General features: G+C 40.7%; 1 protein-coding gene across 2 annotated transcripts in view; it reads left to right on the top strand.

Moving 5' to 3' along the window:
- The window catches only part of HYDIN (HYDIN axonemal central pair apparatus protein), a 348,607-nt gene that overhangs the window by 196,565 nt on the left and 124,829 nt on the right, over positions 1-27,213 (top strand). Inside the window, exons 24-28 of one of the 2 annotated variants that reach the window (XM_068527442.1) lie at positions 14,353-14,472; positions 15,133-15,214; positions 16,824-16,943; positions 17,187-17,396; positions 19,610-19,747. In XM_068527442.1, the coding sequence (XP_068383543.1) occupies positions 14,353-14,472; positions 15,133-15,214; positions 16,824-16,943; positions 17,187-17,396; positions 19,610-19,747 (670 nt within the window). Of the gene's footprint in view, positions 1-14,334; positions 14,473-15,132; positions 15,215-16,823; positions 16,944-17,186; positions 17,397-19,609; positions 19,748-27,213 lie in introns of both variants that reach the window. The other variant, XM_068527441.1, reaches the window with a different exon arrangement.

Below are 27,213 nucleotides of genomic sequence, written 5' to 3'. Positions count from 1 at the left end.
TTGTAGACAGCATATATATGGGTCTTGTTTTTGTATCCATTCAACCAGTCTACATCTTTAGGTTGGAGCATTTAATCCATTTACATTTACAGTAGTTATCAATATGTGTGTTCCTATTACCATTTTCTTAATTGTTTTGGGTTTGTTATTGTAGGTCTTTTCCTTCTCTTGTGTTTCCTGCCTAGAGAAGTTCCTTCAGCGTTTATTGTAAAGCTGGTTTGGTGGTGCTGAAGTCTCTTAGTTTTTGCTTATCTGTAAAGATTTTAATTTCTCCATTGAATCTGAATGAGATCCTTGCTGGGTAGAGTGATCTTGGTTGTAGGTTTTTCCCTTTCATCACTTTAAATATGTCCTGCCACTCCCTTCTGGCTTGCAGAGTTTCTGCTGAAAGATCAGCCGTTAACCTTATGGGGATTCCCTTGTATGTTATTTGTTGCTTTTCCCTTGCCACATTTTTAAAAATTATTTATTTATTTATTTATTTATTTTTGGCTGTGTTGGGTCTTCGTTTTTCTGTGCAAGGGCTTTCTCCAGTTGCGGCAAGCAGGGGCCAGTCTTCATCGCTGTGCGCGGGCCTCTCACTATCACAGCCTCTCTTGTTGCGGAGCACAGGCTCCAGACACGCAGGCTCAGTAGTTGTGGCTCACGGGCCTAGTTGCTCCGCAGCATGTGGGATCTTCCCAAAACAGGGCTCGAACCCGTGTCCCCTGCATCGGCAGGCGGATTCTCAACCACTGCACCACCAGGGAAGCCCTCCCTTGCTACTTTTAACATTTTTTCTTTGTATTTAATTTTTGGTAGTTTGATTAATATGTGTCTTGGCGTGTTTCTCCTTGGATTTATCCTGTATGGGACTCTCTGTGCTTCCTGGACTTGATTGACTAGTTCCTTTCCCATATTAGGGAAGTTTTCAACTCTAATCTCTTCAAATATTTTCTAACTCCCTTTCTTTTTCTCTTCTTCTTCTGAGACCCCTATAATTCGAATGTTGGTGCATTTAATGTTGTCCCAGAGGTCTCTGAGACTGTCCTCAAGTCTTTTCATTCTTTTTTCTTTATTCTGCTCTGTGGTAGTTATTTCCACTATTTTATCTTCCAGGTCACTTATCTGTTCTTCTGCCTCAGTTATTCTGCTATTGATTCCTTCTAGAGAATTTTTAGTTTCATTTATTGTGTTGTTCATCATTGTTTGTTTGCTCTTTAGTTCTAGGTCCTTGTTAAACGTTTCTTGTATTTTCTCCATTCTATTTCCAAGATTTTGGATCATCTTTACTATCATTACTCTGAATTCTTTTTCAGGTAGACTGCCTATTTCCTCTTCATTTGTTTGGTCTTGTGGGTTTTTACCTTGCTCCTTCACCTGCTGTGTGTTTCTCTGTCTTATCATTTTGCTTAACTTACTGTGTTTGGGGTCTTCTTTTCACAGGCTGCAGGTTCATAGTTCCCATTGTTTTTGGTGTTTGCCACCAGTGGCTAAGGGTGGTTCAGTGGGTTTTGTAGGCTTCCTGGTGGAGGGGACTGGTCCCTGTGTTCGGGTGGATGAGGATGGATCTTGTCTTTCTGGTTGGGAGGACCGTATCCAGTGGGTATTTTTTTGTGGTGTCTGTGCCCTTATTATGATTTTAGGCAGCCTCTCTGCTAATGGGTGGACTTGTGTTCCTGTCTTGCTAGTTGTTTGGCATAGGGTGTCCAGCACTGTAGCTTCCTGGTCATTGGAGCTGGATCTTAGCATTGAGATTGAGATCTCTAGGAGAGCTTTTCCCATTTGATATTACGTGGAGCCCGGAGGTCTCTTTTGTACCAATATGCTGAACTCAGCTCTCCCACCTCAGAGGCACAGGCCAGACACCGGCCAGAGCACCAAGACCCTGTCAGCCACACGGCTCAGAAGAAAAGGGAAAAAGAAAGAAAGAGAGAGAGAGAGAGAGAGAGAAGGGAAGGAAGGAAGGAAGGAAATAAAGTTATTAAAAATAAAAATAAAAAATTTTTTTTAAATTTAAAAGTAATTTTAAAAAAAAGAAAGGAAAGAGCAACCAAACCAAAAAAACAAATCCACCAATGATAACGAGTGCTAAGAACTATACTTAAAAAAAAAAAAAAGATAAAAGAAAAAAAGGACAGACAGAACCCTAGAACAAATGGTAACCCTAGAACAAATGGTAAAAGCAAAGGTATACAGACAAAATCACACAAGGAAGCATACACATACACACTCACAAAAAGAGAAAAAGGAAAAAAAATATATATATCTTTTGGGAAGTCTGAGGTCTTCTGCCAGCGTTCAGTAGGTATTCTATAGGAGGTGTTCCACATGTAGATGTATTTCTGATGTATTTGTGGGAAGGAAGGTGATCTCCACGTCTTACTCCTCCGTCATCTTAAAGGTCTCTGTGCCCTTTTTTAAATTGGGTTTTTTTTAAATGTTGGGTTGTATGATCTGTTTATATATTTTGGATATTAACCCCTTATTGGTGATATCATTTGCAAATTTTTCCCCCATTCAGTAGGCTGTCTTTTCATTTTGTCAATAGTTTCCTTTGCAAACTTACACAACTCTTTTGAGAAATAGAAGAAAATATTACTCAACTCATTGTTTGAAACTAATCTAATTAGTTTTGAAACTAATCTAAGACCAGTTAAGCCAGGTCAGAGACATAAATATTTCATGTCATTCTTACTCATTAGTTTAAAAATATGAATGCAAAATATCCACCAAAATATTAGCAAACTGAGTCCAGCAAAGGATAAAAAGATGGGCTATCATGACCAAGTTGGGCTTACTCCAGGAATGCAAGGTTGGTTCAAGATAAGAAAATATAATCATTTAATTTACCATATTACCACATTTAAAATATATATATATTGTCCTCTGAATAGACTAAGGAAAAAACATTTAATAAAGCTAAACAACTCTTCATGGGAAAGTTCCTCAACTCAATCAGGGAGAACTGGAGAAAACAATAGATGTTAAAATTGTTTTCTTGAAAATCACAAACAAGACAAAGTTGCTTTCTATTCAACAATATACTAAAGAGCCTAGCTGTTGCAGGAAGGTACAAAAATAAATAAAAGGGACTAGATTTGGAAGGAAGAAATGAAACTGCCATGTTATGATTATCTATATAGAAAACTCAAAATAATCTACAAGCAGATTATTAGAATTAGCAAAAGAATTTAGTGAGGCTGATGGATGAGTATGAGTTATAAAAGCCAACTGCATTTCTGTGTAGCAGCAACTAATAAAAAAGAGAATGCAAATTTTTTAATGTATTTAGGAATAAATCTAACAAAAAACTGCAAAAATCTCTATGTATAAAGTAATTTTATTAAAAATCATTAAAGAAGACCTAAATAAAAGTGGGACATACTATGTTCTTTGATTTAAAGACTCAATTTGTTAAAGATGTTATTTGTCCCCAAAATTATCTATAGCTTCAATGCACTTCTAATCAAAATCCCAACATGTTGATTCTAAACTATATATGAAAGAGCAAAGGGATGAGACTAGTCAGGCCCCTCCAAACTGGGAGGTCTTTCTCTACTGAATATCACATTATTGTGAAAATATAATAATGTTAAAAGTGTGGTATTGGTGCACAGATGGACAAATGGCCTAAAGAACAGAACAGAGTTCAGAAACAGACCCATGCATGTATGGAAACATAACAGAGATGGAACTGTAAAACAAAGAAGAAGGAATGACATATTCAGTGAATGACCTAGGGACAATCCAGTATCTATAGAGAAAAAAAAAAAGCCTAAATGGATCCCTAAACTCACACTATACAAAAAATTACTTCCATATGGGTTAAAGATATAAATGTGAAAGTCAAATTTTTAAATGTGAAGAAAATGTAGGATGATGCCTTGATGGTCTCTGAATAAGGAGGAATTTCTTTAACAAGATAAAAAAAAGCACAAACCATGAAGAAACTATTCATAATTTCTGCCTTAAATTTGAGAACTTTTATTCATGAAAAGACACCCTAAAAAGAATTAAAAGACAAGTCACAAACTGACAGAAGGTTTCAGCACACACATTACCTTCAAATTATTAGAGTACATAATACATAAAGTATGCCTTTGAAGGAAAAAACATATAATTCAATTTTTAAATGGGAGGAAACGAGTGGTTTTTTCACAGACGAGGAAATATGAATGACCAATAAGGATATAAAAAGATGTTCCATCCTTGAAAATGGAAATTAAAACAACAACTAGACACCATTGCACACCCACCAAATTAGATAAAATTAAATATGACTGTACCAAATGTTGAGGGTGTGGAGGTTAGAAGCACATACATTGCTAATGGGCATGTAAACTGACACAATCACTTTGGAAAGCAATGTGTCACTCACTGGTAGTTGATCATGAACATTCCCAAGGCTGTGCCCAGCCTCCTAGCCTGTCTGGTTTTGTGTCGTCTTTCACAGGTTCTTCTTTCCTCAGTACCCAGTTGGTCAGTACATCCCACCAGTTTTTCCTCACAAGTGTTTCCTGGATCAGTCCTTCCTTTCAGCTCCTAGCCATCCTCTTACTCAGAGGATGTAGCTCTAGCCATCCCTCCCTCCCAGATTCCCACCACACTCTGCTGGGCAGCTTGCTTCCCTCTGGTTTCCCCTGGCCCACACCAGAGACTGCTTTTCTTCAGGCTCCCGCTTTCATCCTCTCATCTCCTTCCCCCCAACATCTGCTGCTTTTCAAGGCCAGACTTTCCATCGTGCTTCTCTCCATCAGTAACTTCCCCTCTCTCTTACTACCACCAAGCTCTCTAGACCTTTGCCCCCAGTACAAGTGCTCCACATCTTTGATAGCCCTTCTCTTAATCCTCTTGCATCATCACCATCTCTGTACAAGGAAACAGAAGAAAACAATACACTAGTCACCCCTTTCACTCCCTAATTTGACTTAAGCTGGCTTTTGGCCCCTCACTTAGCTGAAACTGCCTCTCTGGAAGTTCAGTGATGATTTCATTACTGAGTTGAGGCCCTTTCTCACTCCACAGTGTTCCTTGACATCCACTCTTGTTTTATTGTGAAATTACATCATGCAGGCAAAAGTGTGTATAACACACGTGCATAGCTTAAGAATAATAATGAATTGAGCATCCACGTCTTATCACCCCCATTATAAATGTAACATTATTGGTAAATTTGAAGCCCCTTATGAAAGAGAACAGTGTGAAGTCGACCCCCAGCAGACCTGCTTATCCTCCATGCTGATGCCCCTGGAAGCCCCCCAGGCCCTCCATCACCCAGGCCTCCCATAGCCCATCCATCTAGAATCTCCTCTCCTGCTGTGATAGGCCAGCTAATTTATCTGACCAGGGGATCAAATTAGCCTCTGGGACTAATGGGAGGGCTGCACACCATGTCTCAAGTCTGAGCTTCCAGAAACAAGTTCCTGTCTTTGTAGTGGGCCTGCAAGTGACTTAAATCCAAGAAGAGGGAGACCTTTCACTCTCTTCATATTTAACTTAAAAGTGATCCTGTAGTCTGCTTCTGTTTGCAGTTCAGTTTAGTCCAGTTTCCTGAGATATTTGTTACCCCCTAGAGAAATGAATTGGCCTGTTTTTCATTTCAATTTTGAGTGTTATAAAACTTCTTATACGGCTTTTATGTTATTATAGAAGAACTCTAGTTACCTTATTATAAGATTCATTCTTTTTAAGGCATCTTCCCAATGTCTCAAAATTCAGTGGAGGGCATCAGGCTTTTAGATATTCACTGTGAACTAAGCTGGCTTCTAAAGAAATCAGTGGAAAGTTATCAGTGCATATCTGAACCTGAGTTAGGATGATGTCTGCTTGCTTTGTATAGTGATCTGATTTATCCACATGTTTGTATTAATTAACCACCCCCCCAAAGCTAGCTCTGTCTACTGAAGGCCAGACATTAAAAGAAACTGACTTTAAAAACTGTCCTGTTTTGAAAATATTTCTGAAGAGCTTTGAAGCTGATTATAAGGGAGATTTCACAGCCCACCTGTTCGGCAGCCTTTCTAAGAGCGTGTAGCAGTGGAGACACCTTCTGGAACTTTTATAGAAGTGGTCATTTCTCACGGAAATCCCTCTGGAGAAATCTCACGGAAAGCTCTCCCTGGAGAGCTTCAAGGTAAATTCTGGGCACGTCCCTCCACTACTCACCTTGCAGCAAAACTCTCTGTAGGAAGTCACTTCAGGGACAAGGTCGACCGTGTCTTGCTTTCCCTTATCTAGATACAATCAGGATGGGTCCCTTTTCTTCCAAAGAAAGCTTCTAGACAATACATTGTATGTTTCTTATGTTGTGGATTCCAATTACTTTTAGGATGAAAAAAAAACTGCTTTATGAGTCACTGCCTCGGGCATGGCATGGCATGGCATGAAGTAACCAAGGAGAAGCCTTCTCTTGTTGACCAGGTAGACTGTCCAGTAAAGCTGTTAAGAGCATGAGATTTGGAGCCAGGCTAACTTAGCTCAGCCACTTACTTGCTTTCTGAGTTTTGTCATCTGAAGACTGAGACCATCATAGAACCTACCTCATCAAGCTGTTGTGAAGATTTAACTAGGCAGTCCTTAGTAAGTGCTTAATATAATACCTGGTAGAGAGTAAGTGATGAATAACTGTTGGCTGCAGTTACTTTATTAGGGCCTGTCTTAGTCCATTCGGGCTGCTATAACAAATACCAGAGACTGGGTGGCTTAAAACAGTAAACATTTATTTCTTATAGTTTTGGACGTTGGGAAGTTGTTCTTAAAGTTCCACAGGTGGTTCCAATGGACAGCTGCAGTGAGAACCATTGTTCTAAAAGCTCCAACTGCAACTCCTTTTGAGAACCTTTAAAAATGCGGTTTTCACCCCCTACAGTCTGAGTAACTTGAGTCTCAGCTGCTCAGTTATGTCCCACCAACTTCCAGTACAGGTGGCCAGTTGGAAGCATTCTGGGATATAATAAAGAGCTAAGGCTGCTTTCCATGTGAGGAAGCGTGTACGTGCCAGATGGAAGCAGATGATGGCGACGACAATGATGTTGACAGTGATGATGAGGAGGAGGAGGATGAAGAGGAAGGAGACTTAGAGAAGCAGTGGGGTGGGAGTCAGGGCTATCCAGGCTATCCAGCAGTGGAGGCCGGCATGGCAGGACAGGGGCGTAGCAGCCGTAGGGACAGGAGAGGTGCTGATCCTCCTCCTGCCACTTTATTTTTACTGTTTTCGCACACCTCTTCTTCCTGACCTTGGGCACGGGAGGTTGACAAGCACAAACAGCAAATGTAGGGGGAACATAGGTGACCAAGTGATTGTGGTGGCCCCTACTCTCTCCTCCACTGTTCTCTTACTTCCATCCCTCCTGGCTAGCCAGCCACTCAGCCTTGCTCATGGACAGGCTGGGGAGGTGGCAGTAGTGGGCATAGACCTTGGGCTGTGGTCTGTCAGGATGGGCTCCTCACCCCAGGGCCATGGTCCTGCCCTTCCACCTGCTAACGTGCACTGGAACTTCCCACTCCATCTCCATCTCCCCTTTGACCTCCTTGACCAAGGCTGCCATTATCTTTTGTCTGGATTTCTAACACTGTTTTCTATGTGGGCTTCCTGATTTTTATTTTTTAAAAAATCATAAAAAAACAGAAAACATCCCATTAGGTTACGTTTTCCATCGCTGTTTACAGCATGGTTCAGTGTTTTGGTCATTCTGGGGTTGTCCCCTTCTAATCCGTGCTCCCTTCTGCAGCCCAAGTGAACTTTCAGATTATTTCACTTCCCCATTTAAAACCTTTTGGAAGACTCTCCATTTTCCTGAGGATAAAGCCAACTCCTTAGTGAGGCTTACAAGGCCCTTCAGGGTCAAGCCTCCTGCTCCCCACCCTCCCCCTATTTTGATATCAAAATGAGAAAGTGACCCACAGCAGCCACTGGTATCCTATCAATGGTCTTAGCGTGGTTCAGAGGTCCAGATTGAGTTTCAGCAATTCAAGGTTATGAATGTGTGCTATTCAGTATGACTGATTTCATTGTCGAGATATTTTCTCCTACAGTTACACCACCTACTTCCATTGCTTTTAATTTTTAATCTGTGTGCCACATTAAGCAAACCACACATCTTTACTTGTTAGATCTTATCAGGTGGTTTTTTACACTGCCATTCTTCCTCTCAGCTATCTAACCTCTGCTTCTCTCATTTTCTTAAACCCCTCTCTCTCTACCTCTTTCCCTCCCTTCCTTCCTCTGACTACACATCATAAGCCTCCTCCAGATTAGATAGGCCCCCCAGTTCCCGCTTCTAAAGGGGGCAGATTATAATCATCACTTTAAATCATGTTAAAAGTAGGCAAATTCTTGAGGCTCTCTGAGCACAAACACAAAGTTCCAGCCACTTTTCCATATTTGTGGTCTTACACTTGCTGATCTTTCCACATTGGGAAGCAAATGACAGATGAAACAGATGGGACTGGCTCAGCGCCTTCCCCATCAGCACGTTCTAGCTCTGCCACATGAACAGGAGAAGCAAACTGCAGACATACACACATGGAAGACAGCCTGCCTTAGCCCTTTATTATGTCCCAGAATGCTTCCAACTGGCCACCCATGCTGAGGTGGAAGTTGGTGGGACACAACGGAGTAGCTGAGACTCAAGATATTCAGGCTGTAGGGGGTGAAAAACAGCTCCCAGGCAGCTCAGGGTGGGTGAGGCAGCTCCTGCTGAGCCAGGGCAGTGCTCCAGAGAAAGGTGCAGCCAACACCCACAGCACCTAGGGGATGGGTGCGTCGTCTTAGTGAGGGGGACCTAGTCTGGGCACCAACAGCATCTGCTGCTGTCGGTAATTTCAAAAAAATATTAAACAACATATGAGCCATACAAAACACACCTGAAGGACCTTTTTATCCAGCCAGTGGCCATTTGCACCCTCTGTATGGATACCCCCAGAATCCAGGTGCAATGAATCAACGAATTAAAAGTGTTTACTACAAGGCTACCCCCGCCTTTTTCTGAGACCTTGGCTGCACTGCAGAGAATTCAGCAGATGTGCGACATACACCATTCCATCTCCAAGTGTGGTCTGAAACACAACACACAACATTAACTGAAACACAAGCCTGTTCTTTGGGGTTTTATTTTGATGCAACACTGCTTCCAGTGAAGGGAGACCAGGAAACAAGAGTGGTGGACTTCTCTTAATTTGTAACACAAAAGATTGTATTGATCCTTACCCAAGAATTGAAAATAAAATATGGGGAGAGAAACTGCTGAGCCCAAACCAGTGTGGCTGATGGGCAGTGTGTCTGACACTCACGCAGTTCTGTCACAGCTTGAGGGAGGATTTCTTTGCTGGCTCCTCCTGTGATTCTGATATGGGCAGCTCTGGAACTGGAGCAGTATTGATTTCCCTTGTTTGCTACGCATTCTTTTAAAAATAACTGAATCTAATCCCGTTTGGGTTAGCATAACAGGAAAGTAATCATCTGTTCCTGAGAGTAAAATAAAATCTGATCCAAAAAACTCTACCAACATTCTATTTCAATTCTTGGAGCAGGTTTTCCATTTTACTGATAAGTTAAAGCCTTCATTATGGTGATGTTTTCGCTGTCTGCCGCCTATTAGCAGCTGGGCTGCTTTACTGGTCTCCTTTGTTTCCAAAAGACCTCTCGCTTCCCCATTGTCCAGGTATCATTGTCAGCTGAGGTGTTGTTTTTCCTCAGGTCTGAAGACACTCTACAGCTTAGTATTTTTCCTTTTTCAGATATTCCCCATTTGCTTTTTTTTTTCATTCAGCACAACATCCCAGGGGGGTGCAAATGTTGGATGAGAGTGCTGTTATGTGGGGCAGTGATCTGGCAGAGTCTCCCCAGGTGTCTCTGCTGGCCTGGGGTGATTTAATAAGTGCTCCGAATCATCCTCTGCTGATCTTCCCTGTCTCTAGCTGGTAAGGCTGAGTGAATGCCCCACATTAATTACCAGCTCCAGCCCTTAGCCGTCCTCTGGCCCTTCCTACCCACGGCGGGTCCTAAATTTGGCTGTACAGTAGAATCACCTGGGAAGACTGTTAAAAACCTAACTCCTGGGCCCTACTTGAGACCTGCCAAATCAGAATTTACCCAAGGATGAGGTTCAGGAATCTTTAATGAGCTTCCCAGCACCCAGCCTCTGTGTCCTCTGCCCAGAATGGTGTGATTTCAGCCTAAGATAATGTGAACTAGAGGCACCTGGCCTGGAAGAAGCCAAATGGAAGTTTGTGCAAGAAGATGAAAAGAGCTTTTCTACTCTTCTCTGAGGCCATCCCGGGTGGGGATGGGGTGGAGGTGGAGGTGCAGAATAGCCAAATTACCCTGCATGCTGCTTACCTGTTCTCATTCAACCATCCATCCATCCATTCAATGAGATGCCCAGATATTGAGCTCATGCCCTGTGTATAAGACCCTGGCCTATGTGAGCTGTAAAGAGGGAATACCTTGGACCCTGCCCTCCAAGGGCTCACAGTTCTTGGATGGTGCTAGCCCAGTGATTCCCCAAGGGGAAGCTGAACTGATCTCACTTCTTAAAAAGAGCAAGCGGGAGTCAGCGCAGAGTCTTCACCAGGCAAGAAAATAATAACATTAATTTTTCCCATCATATTGATTTTCCTAAATATGGTAGATAAAATTGGTTTTTAATTTACAGTAATGATATAAAATTTTCCTTTAAAATAAGCCTACTGATTAACACCACAATGTGCTATCACTACATAATCATTTGAATAGTTATAATTTAAAAGACTGAATACCAAGTGTGGGTGAGGATGTGGACCAACCGGAACTCTCATCACTGTGGGTGGTAGTGTAAATTGGTGTAAAGCCACTTTGGAAAACTGGCAGTTTCCTATAATGTTATACATATGCTATACAATCCAGCAGTTCCCTTCCTCAGAATTTACCTAAGAGGAATGAAAACATATGTCCACACAAAGACTTCTACACAATTGTTCTTAGCAACTTTATTCATTATTACTAAAAGCTGGAAAAAGCCAAGGTGTCCATCAACAAGAAGACGGTTAAACACACTAGTCATCATCCATACTGTGGAATACTGCTCAGTGATAAAAAAAAAAAAAAGAAGAGACTACTGCTCCTTGCTACAATGTAGATGATTCTCAAACATACTATGCTGAGCAAAAGAAGTCAGACACAAAAGAATACATATTTAGGATTCCACTTATATGAAACTATAGGCATAGCTTAATCTATAGTGATAGAAAGCAGATGAGTGTTTGTCTGGAGCCGGGGGTGGGGGAGGGGGAGGAATTGACTGGTAGGGGCACAAGGGAACTTTTGTGTGTGTGTGTGTGTGTTTATTTTATTTTTTTAATTTAATTTTATTTATTTTTTTATACAGCAGGTTCTTATTAGTCATCAATTTTATACACATCAGTGTATACATGTCAATCCCAATCGCCCAATTCATCCCACCCCCACCCCCACCCCCCACTGCTTCCCCTTCTTGGTGTCCATACGTTTGTTCTCTACATCTGTGTCTCAATTTCTGCCCTGCAAACCGGTTCATCTGTACCATTTTTCTAGGTTCCACATATATGCGTTAATATACGATATTTGTTTTTCTCTTTCTGACTTACTTCACTCTGTATGACAGTCTCTAGATCCATCCACGTCTCAACAAATGACCCAATTTCGTTCCTTTTTATGGCTGAGTAATATTCCATTGTATATATGTACCACATCTTCTTTATCTATTCATCTGTCATTGGGCATTTAGGTTGCTTCCATGACCTGGCTGTTGTAAATAGTGCTGCAATGAACATTGGGGTGCATGTGTCTTTTTGAATTATGGTTTTCTCTGGGTATATGCCCAGTAGTGGGATTGCTGGGTCATACGGTAATTCCATTTTTAGTTTTTTAAGGAACGCCATACTGTTCTCCGTAGTGGCTGTATAAGTTTACATTCCCACCAACAGTGCAAGAGGGTTCCCTTTTCTCCACACCCTCTCCAGCATTTGTTGTTTGTAGATTTTCTGATGATACCCATTCTAACCGGTGTGAGGTGATACTTCATTGTAGTTTTGATTTGCATTTCTCTAACAATTAGTGATGTTGAGCAGCTTTTCATGTGCCTCTTGGCCATCTGTATGTCTTCTTTGGAGAAACGTCTATTTAGGTCTTCTGCCCATTTTTTGATTGGGTTGTTTGTTTTTTTAATATTGAGCTGCATGAGCTGTTTATATATTTTGGAGATTAATCCTTTGTCCGTTGATTCGTTTGCAAATATTTTCTCCCATTCTGAGGGATGTCTTGTTTATGGTTTCCTTTGTTGTGCAAAAGCTTTGAAGTTTCATTAGGTCCCATTTGTTTATTTTTGTTTTTATTTCCATTACTCTAGGAGGTGGATCAAAAAAGATCTTGCTGTGATTTATGTCAAAGAGTGTTCTTCCTATGTTTTCCTCTAAGAGTTTTATAGTGCCCAGTCTTACATTTAGGTCTCTAATCCATTTTGAGTTTATTTTTGTGTATGGTGTTAGGGAGTGTTCTAATTTCATTCTTTTCCATGTAGCTGTCCAGTTTTCCCAGCACCACTTATTGAAGAGACTGTCTTTTCTCCATTGTGTATCCTTGCCTCCTTTGTCATAGATTAGTTGACCATAGGTGCGTGGGTTTATCTCTGGGCTTCCTATCCTGTTCCGTTGATCTATATTTCTGTTTTTGTGCCAGTACCATATTGTCTTGATTACTGTAGCTTTGTAGTATAGTCTGAAGTCAGGGAGTCTGATTCCTCCAGCTACAAGGGAACTTTTTAAGATGATAAACTTTTTTTTTTCAAGTACATTGCTCTTTTTTTTTAATGTTTGTTATTTATTTATTTTATTTATTTATTTTTGGCTGCTTTGGGTCTTTGTTGCTGCACGTGGGCTTTCTCTAGTTGTGGTGAGCGGGGGCTACTCTTCGTTGCAGTGCGCAGGCTTCTCATCATGGTGGCTTCTCTTGTTGCGGAGCACGGGCTCCAGGCACCCGGGCTTCAGTAGTTGTGGCATGTGGGCTCAGTAGTTGTTGCTCGCAAGCTCCAGAGCGCGGGCTCAGTAGTTGTGACGCTCGGGCTTAGTTGCTCCATGGCATGTGGGATCTTCCTGGACAAGGGCTCGAACCCATGTCCCCTGCATTGTCAGGCGGACTCTTAACCACTGTGCCATCAGGGAAGCCCAATGATAAACTTTTTAAGTGTTCTGTATATTAACATGGTAGTGGTTACACTGGTATATATGTATTTGCAAAAACTCACCAAACTGTATGTTTAAAATGAGTGTATGTTAATTATACCTTAATAAAATAGATTTATTAAATGATAACTCAGCAGGGCAGAAATCATGAAGTTGGTAGTCGAACACCCGGTAGTGGTACTCAGGTACGTGGTAGACAGTGGACAGTATCCTAAAAGATGTGCACATGAAATGCTGTGAAACTTCAGAGGGAGGCAAAAGTTCTTCAAATGGGAAGATGGGAGAGTGGTGGGACCTTCATATAATAGATAACATTTCTCTGCTGAGCCTCTGAGAAAAAGTAGAGAGCATGTGGGGCAAGAATGAATATCAAAAGTGAAATTGGGTTGAAATTAATATAAGGGGCCTGAGATGGAGGAGGGGAGGAGTCCCTAAAAATGCCACATGCACCCTGGGGAAACAGGAAGAATGGGGGCGACCCCACCACTTTGGCCTTTATGATGTCAATTCAATGAAACCTCTTCAATGAAATAAGGGCTTCAGCACCAGCTGGTGCAGTCACCAATTTCCCCCTCGGCCCTCTGCTCTGAGAACTGGAGTGGCAGCAAAGCAAACGCAGGGCCAGGACCAGGGTGGAGCAGTCCAGGCGCCCAGAGCAAGCATGATGGGAGGCAGGGTCCCACAAAGGCTGAGCCCTCACTAACAGGACCCGAGAGTGAGTGCCTCGCATCCTCATCCTGCTTTCTGGTTATCTGGGAGCAGGAGCCCTGGTGACTCATTCATTCCTAGCCATGCTGAGTGCCCCCTGCAGGCCAGGCACTGTGTTAGATGGTGTATTAGATACAAGTCCTCAGGGGGCTCACCGTCTAGCAGGAAGGGGAAAACCAAGTGTGAGAGGGGAAACCCGGGTGCCGTGGGTTCTCAGAGGAAAGACACTGGACCCAGAGTGGGAGGGGGTGGTCAGCAATCTTTTGGAAAAAATGAAACCTCAGATATGATTTGAAGAAGGTAAATCCAAGAGAGGGTGTAGGGCAGTCCCTTCTCAACCTGCCTCGTCTAGGATTTGGAGTTTGGCCTTAGAAACCAAGAGCCTACCCAGGCACTGACTTGCAACAGCTGATGTGACTCTTTCCCTCCATCCCCATGCCTTTGTAGGTTTGTGACGTGGCCAAGGAAGCCCCACGGTGCCCTCCTGTCCCAGGTGGAATCCATCCCAGTAACCTTGGCATCTGTCAGCTCGGCAGCAGTCCCAGCAATAGAGTCCCCCGAGATGGATCTGAGTGATTTTGTTAAGTAAGTGCAAAGGCAAAGCCAGAATGGATTTCTTTATATAGCATTCTTTTCTCTACACTGACTTACATTCTCAAACTCGTCTTTCATGTCTTCATCCAGCAGTTTAATGAGTGCCTTCTCTGTGTTAGGCCCTGGAGGGGGCATCTGGGATACAGAGTTGAAAGTCATCTCTGCTCTCAGGGGATCATAGCCTCCTGAGTCCTGAGGGACTGAGCCCTTCCGATCATGTTGCCCTCTCCATCTGCCAAGCCAGGGTCAGGTCAAGGGTAGAAAGCAGAAAAGCATATGACAATTGGCCACATGTTGTATTCTCACAATAAAATGTTCCGGCCCTGGGGACACACCCAAGTTGTCTGAAGAACTGCCAGAGCTTCTGAGAACTTTCTGTAAGTCAGACAAGGGCTTGATAGCCCAGGAAAAGAAGGGTTAGGGCCTATGGAAAATGGACCAGTTTGATGCCCTAGACTGCATGTTTGGGGGCAGGTAGTAACAGAGCACTGACCAGCTGACCCTTGAGAAAGGTGTCCCTTGCATGAGAACCCCACTTATTCTTTGGGGCGCCGTGGAGGGGAGAGGAAGACAGGGCCATCATGCAGCTGAAAACTGTGTTGTGATGGTTGCCAAATGAGTGATTCTCCACATTTTCATTAAACTCCCCAGGACTATCCTTGTGGATGAAGAAGTTGGATCTGAAGAAAGAGAGACCAAAAAAGCACAAGTGTCCATCATGGCCATCTCAGATGTATGGTTTCCTTTCCCTGGGGCGGGTGGGCTGCACATCTTTATCCGGGTTACTTCCCAACCAAACACCCACAGAACCAACACCTCAGTGAGAACCCAGACACCTCAGCAAATAGATTTTTTCTGTAATGGAAAAGCCATTTACCTCTAACCTTGGCGATCTTGTGCTCTTCCCAGCCCCTAGATAGAGGCTATAAAAGGAGAACTGTCTTCCATAGTAAAAACAAAGAGGAGATTGAGAGAGTTTACAAATTCATACTCTTAAATTCTCCTTCTAGAATGATGGCCTAAGGAAATCATCAGAAATACAAAGATGTGTGTTAAAACAGTTTAGAAATAGCAAAAAATTAGGAAAATCACTGTATGTCCATGATACTATGCAATCTTTTAAATAAGGTTTGTCTCAATAGTGGCAGAGTCGGGGAAAGCAAGCATTTTCACACTTCGTAGGTAGGAGTATGAATTGGTGTAGCCTCTATGACATGCAATCTGGCAGGTGTATCAGAATTTAAAATGCACAGTTCCTCTGCTAGAATATTATTCTCCAGATACACCTTTACGTTTACATAAAGACGTGTAAGTATCCTTGTACACTGCAGCTTTGTTGGTAAAAGCAAGAAAAATTGGAAACGACTTAATTCCCCCAATAGGAGACAGGTCGAATAAACTAAATTACATCTGCACGAGGCAGTACTATGAAATCCTTTTTAGAAAATGAAAAAGTTCTCTCTTTACTGATTTGGAGCAATCTCTGATATATTAAGTAAAAACTACTACATGTTCTGTTTTTTAAAGTATTTTAAATGATGCTTGTAAAGAATATTTAGTCATGTGGGAAGGTATCACTCATGCTATAATGTTAACTGAAAAAATCAGAATACAACTATATATACCTATATACTCACACTATACACACACACACATATATATCTGCAGAATAATCTAATGATTGATTTGTATTTCTTTCTTTGAAGCTTTCTGTATTTTCCACATTTTTTAGGATAAGTATGTGTGTGCATATAAAACACTTGTCTTTTAAATGTTAATTCTTTTCTTTTGTATATATTTTGAAAGATGTCATAGAAAATTCAAGAATACAGAAAAATGAAAGCAAAAATTCTCAAAATCCCACCATTCATAGAAGAATTTCAGCAAATAACCTCCCAGATATCTCTATTTGCATATGCAGATCTCTGAGTGAATTTATACACACGCACACTTGCAGGTGTGGTACATAGGCCTGTGTAATATTACATAACTGGAACTGCTTTCTTACTCAGTAATATGTTGGGCGCATCATCCCTGGTTTATAAATATACACTGCATCATCCTCCATGGATAGCAGTACCACACACACTTCATTTAAAGTGATCCCCTAGTGACAGGCATTTGGTTTACTTCCAAAGTTTTGCTATTACAGATAACACTGAAGTACACATCCTTGTACGTACATCTTGGACACCTCCCCAATTATCTCCATAGGAAAAAAAACCCGTGCTATTTTAAAAATATATACAACATACTTCATTTTTCTGTCAGCGAGGGGGAGGAGCACATTGATGACAGATTATGAATGCTTGCGAGTTTTTCCTCACACCTCTAATTCCCAGGGATTAAAAATGAACTCTGCTGAAACAGAAAGAATAGACACAAACCAGAGCCAGGCGGAGTTTCAGGAATCGCCATGGGTCTTTGAACGGGATGAAATGTTTTCCATTGGGATAGAAGAAGTAAGTAACACCTCATGGGCCCTAGAGTCATATGATACAATTCTTCTTACTGAGCCCCTGCCCCAAGTTAGAAATTTAAATTTGCCCGAGCACTGTTACTGCCTTATCATCATATATTTTCAGGGTGCTAGGCTAGTCACCTTTCATGGAGTCAAACAAGGTAAAGTCAAGAATCAATCTGTAAATTGGCTGAACTTTAGCTTGCCCTTTGCAGACTCTCATATGGAATGACTTTCTCTGCAGGTGTTTGATATTTTGCCTCTCTATGGAGTGCTGCGGCCACACAGTAGCCACCAGATGTCTTTCACCTTCTATGGACACTGTGACATCATTGCACAGGCTAAAGCTCTGTGTGAAGTGGAAGGAGGGCCCACCTATGAGATAATACTAAGGGGCGAGGCCTCCCTGGTCAACTATTCCTTTGACACCAAGGACATTAATTGTGGATTACAGGTATTGCCAGCCATCGGGAGGAGATTTTCTGGGTTTGCCTTAAACATCGGTCATAGTCTTTGTGCTCTCATCTCTCCTGGAACCCCAGTCAGCATAGTCTCACCATCACCCCTATCCTGGACCCCTAAGCTGCTTCCTAAGCCTGATCCTAAGCCCCCCACTGCCAACCATTTGCCAGACATTTTCACTTGTTTTTCTCATTGTCTCCTCAAATTCTGCATGTTAAAATTTGCATCTTTATTCTCAGTCCAAAAGCCCATTCCACCCTCTTTGTTTCTTTCAATAGGACTACTCCCTTCTCAGTCCCTTGAGTTTACGACCTCCAAGGAATTTTCCACTGCATTCTGTCCTTCAGCTCCCCACATCCTTACAGGCCCGGGGTTTGCTAATTCATCAACCATAATTCCTCTGAGTTGGTTTTCCTTTCCCATCACCACTGCGATTATCACACCGCAGGATCTCGAGCCATGCCTAAATTATTACAGCAGTTCTTCTCAAACTGTGATGTGCATACGAATCACCTGGGAATCTTGTTCAAGTACAGATTCTGATTCAGTAGGTCCAGGGTGGAGCCTGAGAGTCTGCGTTTTTGACAAGTTCCCAGGTGATGTCGATGCTGCTGGTCCACGGACCCATGGAAGCAAGGGATTACAGTGCATTTCTGGCTTCTATCAATAACTGATCTAAATATCATTGCCAGGTAGATTTTCCCAAAATTGCCTTGGGAAAAGAGCAAAAATGATTGCATAGAGAAAAGAGCATTGTTTTGTAGTCAGAAGAACTGGGATGTTATCCTACTTTTACTCCCTACTGACTATGACCTTGGGCACATACCTAACCTCTCCAAGTCTCAGTATCCCTCATCTCTAAAATGGGAATGGGGTAGCAATTCCTATTTCACCAGGTGGTTATGGTTACTTAAGTAAAGTGTCTGGTCAGTACTGTGCCTGAGTCAGAGAAGGCCTTCAATCATGAGTCACTCTGTGGATCAGAGCCAGGTTCCTCCACCTGAGTAAGGGTATCCTAAGCCCCTCTATTAACTGATGCTCCTTACGTATTAAACTTTGTTTCTCATAATTTCCCATTATAAACCGCTCATTCATTTATGGCCAAGCTGGTTTACCCACTGGCCCTAATGCAGCCCAGCCCTTTCTGCTTCCATTTTTCCTATTATATTATCTATCTCATCCTCCGCTCTGCCAACTCCAAAGTCACACATACTGTAAGACCCAGCTCAACTCCGTCCCTCAGTTGTCTTCCTCTTACACTACATTCTCTTGGCACTTAGAGTCTGTGCCGTAATATAATGTACTTTCTAAATCTTGCTTTGGAATAATTGTCAGTTAATTCTATGTCTGTACATCTTCTCTCCCCAATTAGAATTTGTGTTATGTACTCAGATACCATATCTCCTACCAAATATGAATGGGAATTAGACCCCCCATTATATAGCCACTGCATTATTATTATTTTTTTATTATTATGCAGTATTATTACTGAATTCTGTGTGTACATATATGTTTACAGGTTAAAAATTGTGCCTAAAATCAAATTCACCTAACACCTATTGACACCTTGTGAGTTACTTTGACCAAACAGAATTTTCTTTCACTCCTTATCTCCAGGGTCTTCTGGGCAATTGGTTTTGGCTCAGCTCAGAGTGCTTCCTTTGTAGCAACTAGTTCTTCCCCTAGTTTGTCCTAAGAGCCCCTGAAGTGGCTTCAGTTTGTGGTTATTTGACCCTCTGAATTATGTTAGCAAAATCTCAGGAAAAAGAATATGGCTGGCCTATTACTCCCCTGTCTCTCTATAAAAATAGAAAAATTCATTCTAGAAAATTCTGAACTCAAATCTTATCTAAAAAAGCAAATCTTCATAATATAAAAAAGCTTACTTTAAGATCCTCTAATATGAATTCTTTGTGGTGAAGAAACAGAGGTTCAGGGAGGTGAAATGCTCACCCCACAGCCGTGCTAAACTAAATTAGTTGTTAGAAGACCTAAGACAGAGCCAGTCTCCAGGGTCGAGTGCTCCTCCCGCCCAGCAGGCACCTGGTTGTGATCCTGAAATGTGGATTGGCCAGCATCTACCTCGTGGAAAATGAAATCCGTGTCTGTGAGGCATGCTTGTCTACCTGCCTTTGTCGGGATGACAGCAGCATCCCAGAGGGTGGGTGACAGAGGAGTCACTCTTCTCCTTCTTCTCCTCTCGAGCTGTTCGACCATATCACAGAGAGTGAAATCACACTCAAGAACACTGGGAAAGTTGGCTTTGAGTTCAGCGTTCTGACTGACCCCCAGTCTTCGCCAGACAACCTTCTGCCGGGAGTGCCACTCATCCAGCCTCTCTCAGTAAGTAGCCCATTCCCCCCCGCCACCCCATGACGGCCACCTGATGATGGTAGGAGGGGCCCAAACCCAGACCTGCAAGCCACACCCCAGAGGCTGAGATTATGCTTAAAATTCACTGCCAGGATTATGGGTGTGATTTTTTTTTTTAATTAAAACTAACAAGCTCTCAGAGACAAGAAAAATAAATATATCCAAGCCCTTCCTTCATTCATTAAACAACTATTTAGTGTGTCCTCCATTAGCCAGGCACTCTTCAGGCACCAGGGGTTAAACAGTGAACAAGATATACAATCCCATGGATTTTTTTTCCATGATTATAAGAATAGTTTATTTCCACTTATGTCCTCACACTTCCCTTGTAATTCCTTGAAGCCGAGGGCCTCCTCTACTCTGACTACAACAAATAAAAGCAGCTTTTTCTTAGCAGTAGTGAAAACACCAGTAGACTGCAGTGAGCCGTATTGGTTTTAGAAGCAAATGGAAGAGATGGTTCCTTGGACATATTATGTTAATCTAACAGTTTTAAGGAATTTTTGTCGAGTTTTTCTCATCATGAAAATAATACATAATTGTTATAGAAAAATTGAAAGATATGAAAAAGGATAAAGAATGAAATTATAATTGTTCATAATCTTACAATCCAAAGATAAAAGTGCTGTCATCTTGGATGATAGAGTCTATTCTTCCCCTAAATTATCACATATATTTGGGTCTATTGCTAGTTTCTCTATTCTTTATTGATCTGTTTGCCTGTACCTACATCCATAATATACTATTTTAAGTGTTATAACTTTAGAATACATCATAATGTCTATTAAGTCAACTCCCTTTTAATCCTTCTTTTTCCAATTTGTCTTAGATATTCTTTTGAATTTTACTCTTATGTTCTTCCTAAGTTGAATGCCTACTTTTCTTTCTTTCTTAATTAATAATGAAAAAATGTGAGTACACATTTGCCTGAGTACACCTTTAGCTCCATCTCATAATTTTAAAGAAATTTATAGATTGAAAAAAGGAAGTTAACTTTGCATATTTTATACATTTTAATATCAACCATTATAATCTTAATTATTTTCTAAGTTGTCTAAAATTGTAGTTTTATCTACAAGTGTAATTTTAAAGTATATTTTTCTCTTTTTCAAATTTCCAAATGACTCAGCTTTTTCTTTTCGTTATTTAAACTCTTATTAATGTGAAGTTAACACTGAGTTTTTCATATCATGGCCAGGTAATATGACCTTCTCAATTCCTACTTTTATTAGTTTGTTAATATATTTTAGTGGTCTAAAATGATATTTTAATACCAGTGAATGTTTGGAAACAATGTTGTCTGGACTATAGAATGCAGATTATGATGAATCTTTATTAAATTAACCTCCATTAAATTATATTATCCAAATCTTGTTTCCCTTTTTCTGTTTAATTATTCTAAGACTAAGAATGGTATATAAAAAGTTTTCTAAGACTAAGAATGGTTTATAAAGGGTTTTGGTATATAAAAGACTAAAAATGGTATATAAAAAATATATAAATTTTTGTTTTATCCATTTTCATTTCTGTCTTATTTAACACACAAGATTTAATGACTATTAAGTGTTCATCCTGCACTGTATATTTTATCTATTTTAAATTGCCACTTTCTTCCCTCTTAATGCTTTTTACTTTGAATTCTTCTTTGTTCGGTATTAATATTGTGTCTTTCGAAGTACCGTATTAGCTGTCTTTCACAAGGTTTGGTATGTTGTGTTTTTATTGTGGTTCAGTTCTATACATTTCATAGTAACCACAAGTATATCTTTTTCTTTGGCTGTGGGTCCACTCCTTCACTCTGAGGATATGTGTCTTTCATTTATTATATCTTCAAGTATTGCTTCTCCCCTATTTTCTCCAGTCTTTGCTGCTAAAGCAACTTTTAGACATATGTTGGACCTTCTCATTCTGTCCATGTTTCTAAACCTATATGTCACATGTGTGTCTCTTTACTTTTTATCTCTCTAAACTGCATTCAAGATAATTACCTCAGCTTTTTCAGTTAACTAATTTTCTTTTCAACTGAGTATAATCTACTGTTTATACTCTGCATTCCTAACCCTACTCTGCATTCCTAATTTCAGTGATCATATTTTTCATTTCAAAAATTCCACCTGTTATTCACCTCTTTCACTGGGATTTTAATTTCTTCATTTATCACTAATCATTTTGTAGATTCTTTTAAGTTATTCTAATTGAGTTATTAGGGATACCATTATTCCTATTTGTGTGACTGTTAACTCTCTTTCATTATCAATGCTTTCCCTGTATGATATGTAATTTTTGACTTGGGATCATCTTCCACTGAGACCGTTTTCTCTGTGACAGCCTCATTCACTCTGGATTGCAGGGTGGTGCTACAGTAGCGTTGCAGTTGTTTTTGCCAGGTACCCCAAGGGGTCAGATTCTGAGTTAATGTTTTGTTTGTTTGTTTTCTTTCTTACTGGAGTATAGTTGCTTTACTTGAGTTAATGTTTTGACCTGGATTAACCACAGTGATCTGTCAGTGTACATGAAGATTCCACGCATATGCATGATACAGGCTTGGGCTTTCTGTTTCCCATGGGATACATATTTTCCCCACCTAGGATCCCAGAGAGATACAACCTTCCTTGATTCTTCCCTGAAGTGCAGAGAAATAACAGGAGTGGCCGCCCTTCATGGCTCCAGCCTCGTGCAGGGATCTGCCCTGTGTGCCCACCTCACATGGGTCCAGGCTGCATCCCTCTATTTCAGTCCTTGGGTGGTAGGGACTGTAGTTGGGTCTGAGGTCACCCGTGGCCACCAAGTAAAGGCTCTGAACTTAACCACACTGGCTAGGTTCCCTCTGTTTCTTTTTCGCATCAGAGGATTTATTTTCTTTCAAGCTCACTATATATTGAAAGAGAGTTTTGTTGTTGCCTTTGTTGTTGTTGTGCCTTATACAGAATATCCTTACGCTTGTAGCATGAGAGGGAGCTATAACAGTGCAGTCATCAGCATTTGCAGAACCAGAAGTAGAAGGGTTTTTCATCCCCATATACTTTTTCCTGGTTTGGGGTTACTCGCTGTCCCTGACTCTCTGCTCCTGCTGTTTACACACAGTGGCTTCTTGAATCTGATTGAGATCATGGATTAGATATTATCTTATTTTTTCTTCTTTCTTATAGGAACTCATAGAATATATTTGCTCTTATTCCTCAGAATCATCCCTGTGTCATGGGTCCCCAGGATCATCCCCCAGGTTTAACGATTCTCTAGGGGGACTCACCAATAAGTTGTACTAGTGACTATGATTTATTCCAGCCAAAGAATACAAAATAAAATCAGCAAAGGGAAAAAGCACATGGGGCAAAGTTCAGAAGAAACCCGGTGCAGGCATCCAAGAATCCTCTCCCAGTGGAGTCACGCAAGATGCTCCTAACCCCCCAGCAATGAGCTGTGACTACACAATATGAGAGCTACCACAGAAGCCCACTGGAGACTCAGTGCCAGCGGGGCCCAGTCACACAGACACCCTCTGCCTGGCGCATACCAAAATTCCAGTCTCCCAGAAAGAAAACAGGTGTTCAGCATAAACCATAGTTGTTTGCACAAAAAAGTTGAGGCACAGTGAGCCATTCTTACCAACTTTGCAAGCAGGCCTTTCTAAGAGTAGCAGTTTTAGGACTGCTATGTTAACTCTTTTTTGCACTTCCCCCTTCTTTTGAACTGGACGTTGTTTTTATGGTTCCGAATGGGATTTTTTTCTCTGTATGTTTTTCCTTTTCTATATTTACCAGATTTCCTGCTATAAGGCCAGATTCTTATAATGAAAACAAATGTTTACAGAGTCCTGCAGTGTACATGAATGCTTGAACATGTAACTAGATAGAGAAAAATTTTCCACCAGAGTAACATGAGAGAACTATTGGTTATTGGAAAAATACATTGTTACTGCTCAAGATAAAAGCTGAGACCCACCCCACTACCCTCCAGGCCACTGAGTGCAGGAAGAAAGAGAATTTTGTAGGAAACAAGAGAATTTTGTGGATTGCTCAAGAGAGGGGTGAGGAGAAGAGAGAATGAGGGTGAGAGGGTGAATCCTGGGAAACACTGCACACTGCAATTTGACTCCACCTTGTAACACTCCCCACATACACACTCACACTCACACATTCCATAAAATGTGCAAAATTTCATAAAATGCTTCATGTGAGTGAGTGTATTGTGAAATTTGGTGACAAGGCTCAGTTCTGTTCAGTGAAGCAGATAACATGTAAGGAAGTGAGAGAGTGGAGGCCAAGAGAAGCAAGAGAATTAGGCAATGGCTTCTCAGAGAAATGATGGCAATGATTTTTAACTGTCACAGGCACTTTGAGGGTTGGAGATAAGTTTATTAACACTAGTGGGCTCATGGACCCCCAGGGTGTGTGTGGGTGTGTATGTGTATTTAAATAAAATCTGGATTGATATCCACCAATCAGTGTTAATCATTATTTATGTGTCAGTAGTAAGCACTAGTGATCTTCATTAAATTTTTTCTTGTCTTCATGCTCTAATTTTTCTTCAAAGAATATATATCACTTGTAACATCAAAAAACAATAAAATATGTTCAAAATTATGAGGCCCCTTCAAAAATGACTTTTAAAACACTTCTAAATAGCTTGAACCTATACTAGCATTTGTCCCTAGTTTTTTTTTTCAATGTTGGCTCCTTTTCGGAATTTAAAAAAAATTTTACTTGGGTATAGTTGATTTACAGTGTTGTGTTAGTTTCAGGTGTACAGCAAAGTGATTCAGTTATACATATACATATATCTACTCTTTTTTAGATTATTTTCCCATATAGGCCATTACAGAGTACTGAGTAGAGTTCCCTGTGCTATACAATAGGTCCATATTAGTTATCTGTTTTATATATAGTAGTATGCATATGTCAATCCCAGTCTCCCAATTTATCCCTATAAATATCAGTTAAGTCCATCTTATTTAATGTATCATTTAAAACTTGTGTTTCCTTATTTATTTTCAATTTGGATGATCTGTCCATTGTTGAAAGTGGGGTGTTAAAGTCCCCTACTATGATTGTGTTACTGTCGATTTCCCCTTTTATGGTTGTTAGCATTTGCCTTATGTACTGAGGTGCTCCTATGTTGGGTGCATAAATATTTACAATTGTTATATCTTCTTGGATTGATCCCTTGATCATTCTGTAGTGTCCTTCTTTGTCTCTTGTAATAGCCTTTATTTTAAAGTCTATTTTGTCTGATGTGAGAATTGCTACTCCAGCTTTCTTTTGATTTCCATTTGCATGCAATATCTTTTTCCATCCCCTCACTTTCAGTCTGTACGTGTCCCTAGGTCTGATGTGGGTCTCTTGTAGACAGCGTATATACGGGTCTTGTTTTTGTATCCATTCAGCCAGTCTGTGTCTTTTGGTTGGAGCATTTAATCCTTTTACATTTAAGGTGGTTATCGATATGTATGTTCCTATTCCCATTTTCTTAAATGTTTTGGGTTTGTTATTGTAGGTCTTTTCCTTCTCTTGTGTTTCCTGCCTAGAGAAGTTCCCTTAGCATTTGTTGTAAAGCTGGTTTGGTGGTGCTGAATTCTCTTAGCTTTTGCTTGTCTGTAAAGGTTTTAATTTCTCCATCAAATCTGCATGAGATCCTTGCTGGGTAGAGTGATCTTGGTTGTAGGTTTTTCCCTTTCATCACTTTAAATATGTCCTGCCACTTCCTTCTGGCTTGCAGAGTTTCTGCTGAAAGATCAGTTGTTAACCTTATGGGGATTCCCTTGTGTGTTATTTGTTGTTTTTCCCTTGCTGCTTTTAATATTTTTTCTTTGTATTTAATTTTTGGTAGTTTGATTAATATGTGTCTTGGTGTGTTTCTCCTTGGATTTTTCCTGTATGGGACTCTCTGTGCTTCCTGGACTTGATTAACTATTTCCTTTCCCATATTAGGGAAGTTTTCAACTATAATCTCTTCAAATATTTTCTCAGTCCCTTTCTTTTTTCTCTTCTTCTTCTGGGACCCCTATAATTCGAATGTTGGTGCATCTAATGTTGTCCCAGAGGTCTCTGAGACTGTCCTCAATTCTTTTCATTCTTTTTTCTTTATTCTGCTCTGCGGTAGTTATTTCCACTATTTTATCTTCCAGGTCACTTATCTGTTCTTTGCCTCAGTTATTCTGTTATTGATTCCTTCTAGAGAATTTTTAATTTCATTTATTGTGTTGTTCATCATTGTTTGTTTGCTCTTTAGTTCTTCTAAGTCCTTGTTAAACGTTTCTTGTATTTTCTCCATTCTATTTCCAAGATTTTGGATCATCTTTACTATCATTACTCTGAATTCTTTTTCAGGTAGACTACCTATTTCCTCTTCATTTGTTTGGTCTGGTGCGTTTTTACCTTGCTCCTTCATCTGCTGTGTGTTTCTCTGTCTTCTCATTTTGCCTAACTTACTATGTTTGGGGGTCTCCTTTTCACAGCCTGCAGGTTCATAGTTCCCGTTGTTTTTGGTGTCTGCCCCCAGTGGCTAAGGTTGGTTCATTGGGTCGTGTAGGCTTCCTGGTGGAGGGGACTGGTCCCTATGTTCTGGTGGATGAGGCTGGATTTTGTCTTTCTGGTGGGTAGGACCGCCTCCAGTGGTATGTTTTGGGGTGTCTGTGCCCTTATTGTGATTTTAGGCAGCCTCTCTGCTAATGGGTGGGGTTGTGTTCCTGTGTTGCTAGTTGTTTGGCATAGAGTGTCCAGCACTGTAGCTTGCTGGTCGTTGAGTGGAGCTGGGTCTTAGCATTGAGATTGAGATCTCTGAGAGAGCTTTTGCTGTTTGATATTATGTGGGGCCAGGAGGTCTCTGATGGACCAATGTCCTGAACTCAGCTCTCCTACCTCAGAGGCTCAGGCCTGACACCCGGCCGGAGCACCAAGACCCTGTCAGCCACATGGCTCAGAAGAAAAGGGAAGGAAAAAAAGAAAGGAAGAAAGAAAGAAAAATAAAATAAAATAAAGTTATTAAAATAAAAAATATATTATTTTTTAAAAAGTAACAAAAGAAAGAAGAGAGCAACCAAACCAAAAAACAAATCCACCAATGATAACAAGTGCTAAAAACTATACTAAAAAAAACAACAACAACAAAAAACTGACAGACAGAACCCTAGGACAAATGGTAAAAGCAAAGCTATAAAGACAAAATCACACAAAGAAGCATACACATACACACTCACAAAAGGAGAAAAAGGAAAAATATATATATTTTAAAAAAAAAGAAGAGAGCAACCAAATCAATAAACAAATCTACCAATGATAATAAGCTCTAAATACTAAACTAAGGTAAACATAAAACCGAAAACAACTTAGATGCAGAAAGCAATCCCCAAGTCTACAGTTGCTCCCAAAGTCCACCGCCTCAATTTTGGGATGATTCATTGTCTATTCAGGTATTCCACAAATGCAGGGTACATCAAG

This window comes from Eschrichtius robustus, chromosome 19, assembly GCF_028021215.1.
Source record: "Eschrichtius robustus isolate mEscRob2 chromosome 19, mEscRob2.pri, whole genome shotgun sequence".
NCBI classification, from domain to species: Eukaryota; Metazoa; Chordata; class Mammalia; order Artiodactyla; family Eschrichtiidae; genus Eschrichtius; species Eschrichtius robustus.
The sequence above is the reverse complement of the archived record's forward strand: the minus strand, read 5'-3'. Positions and strand labels throughout refer to the sequence as shown.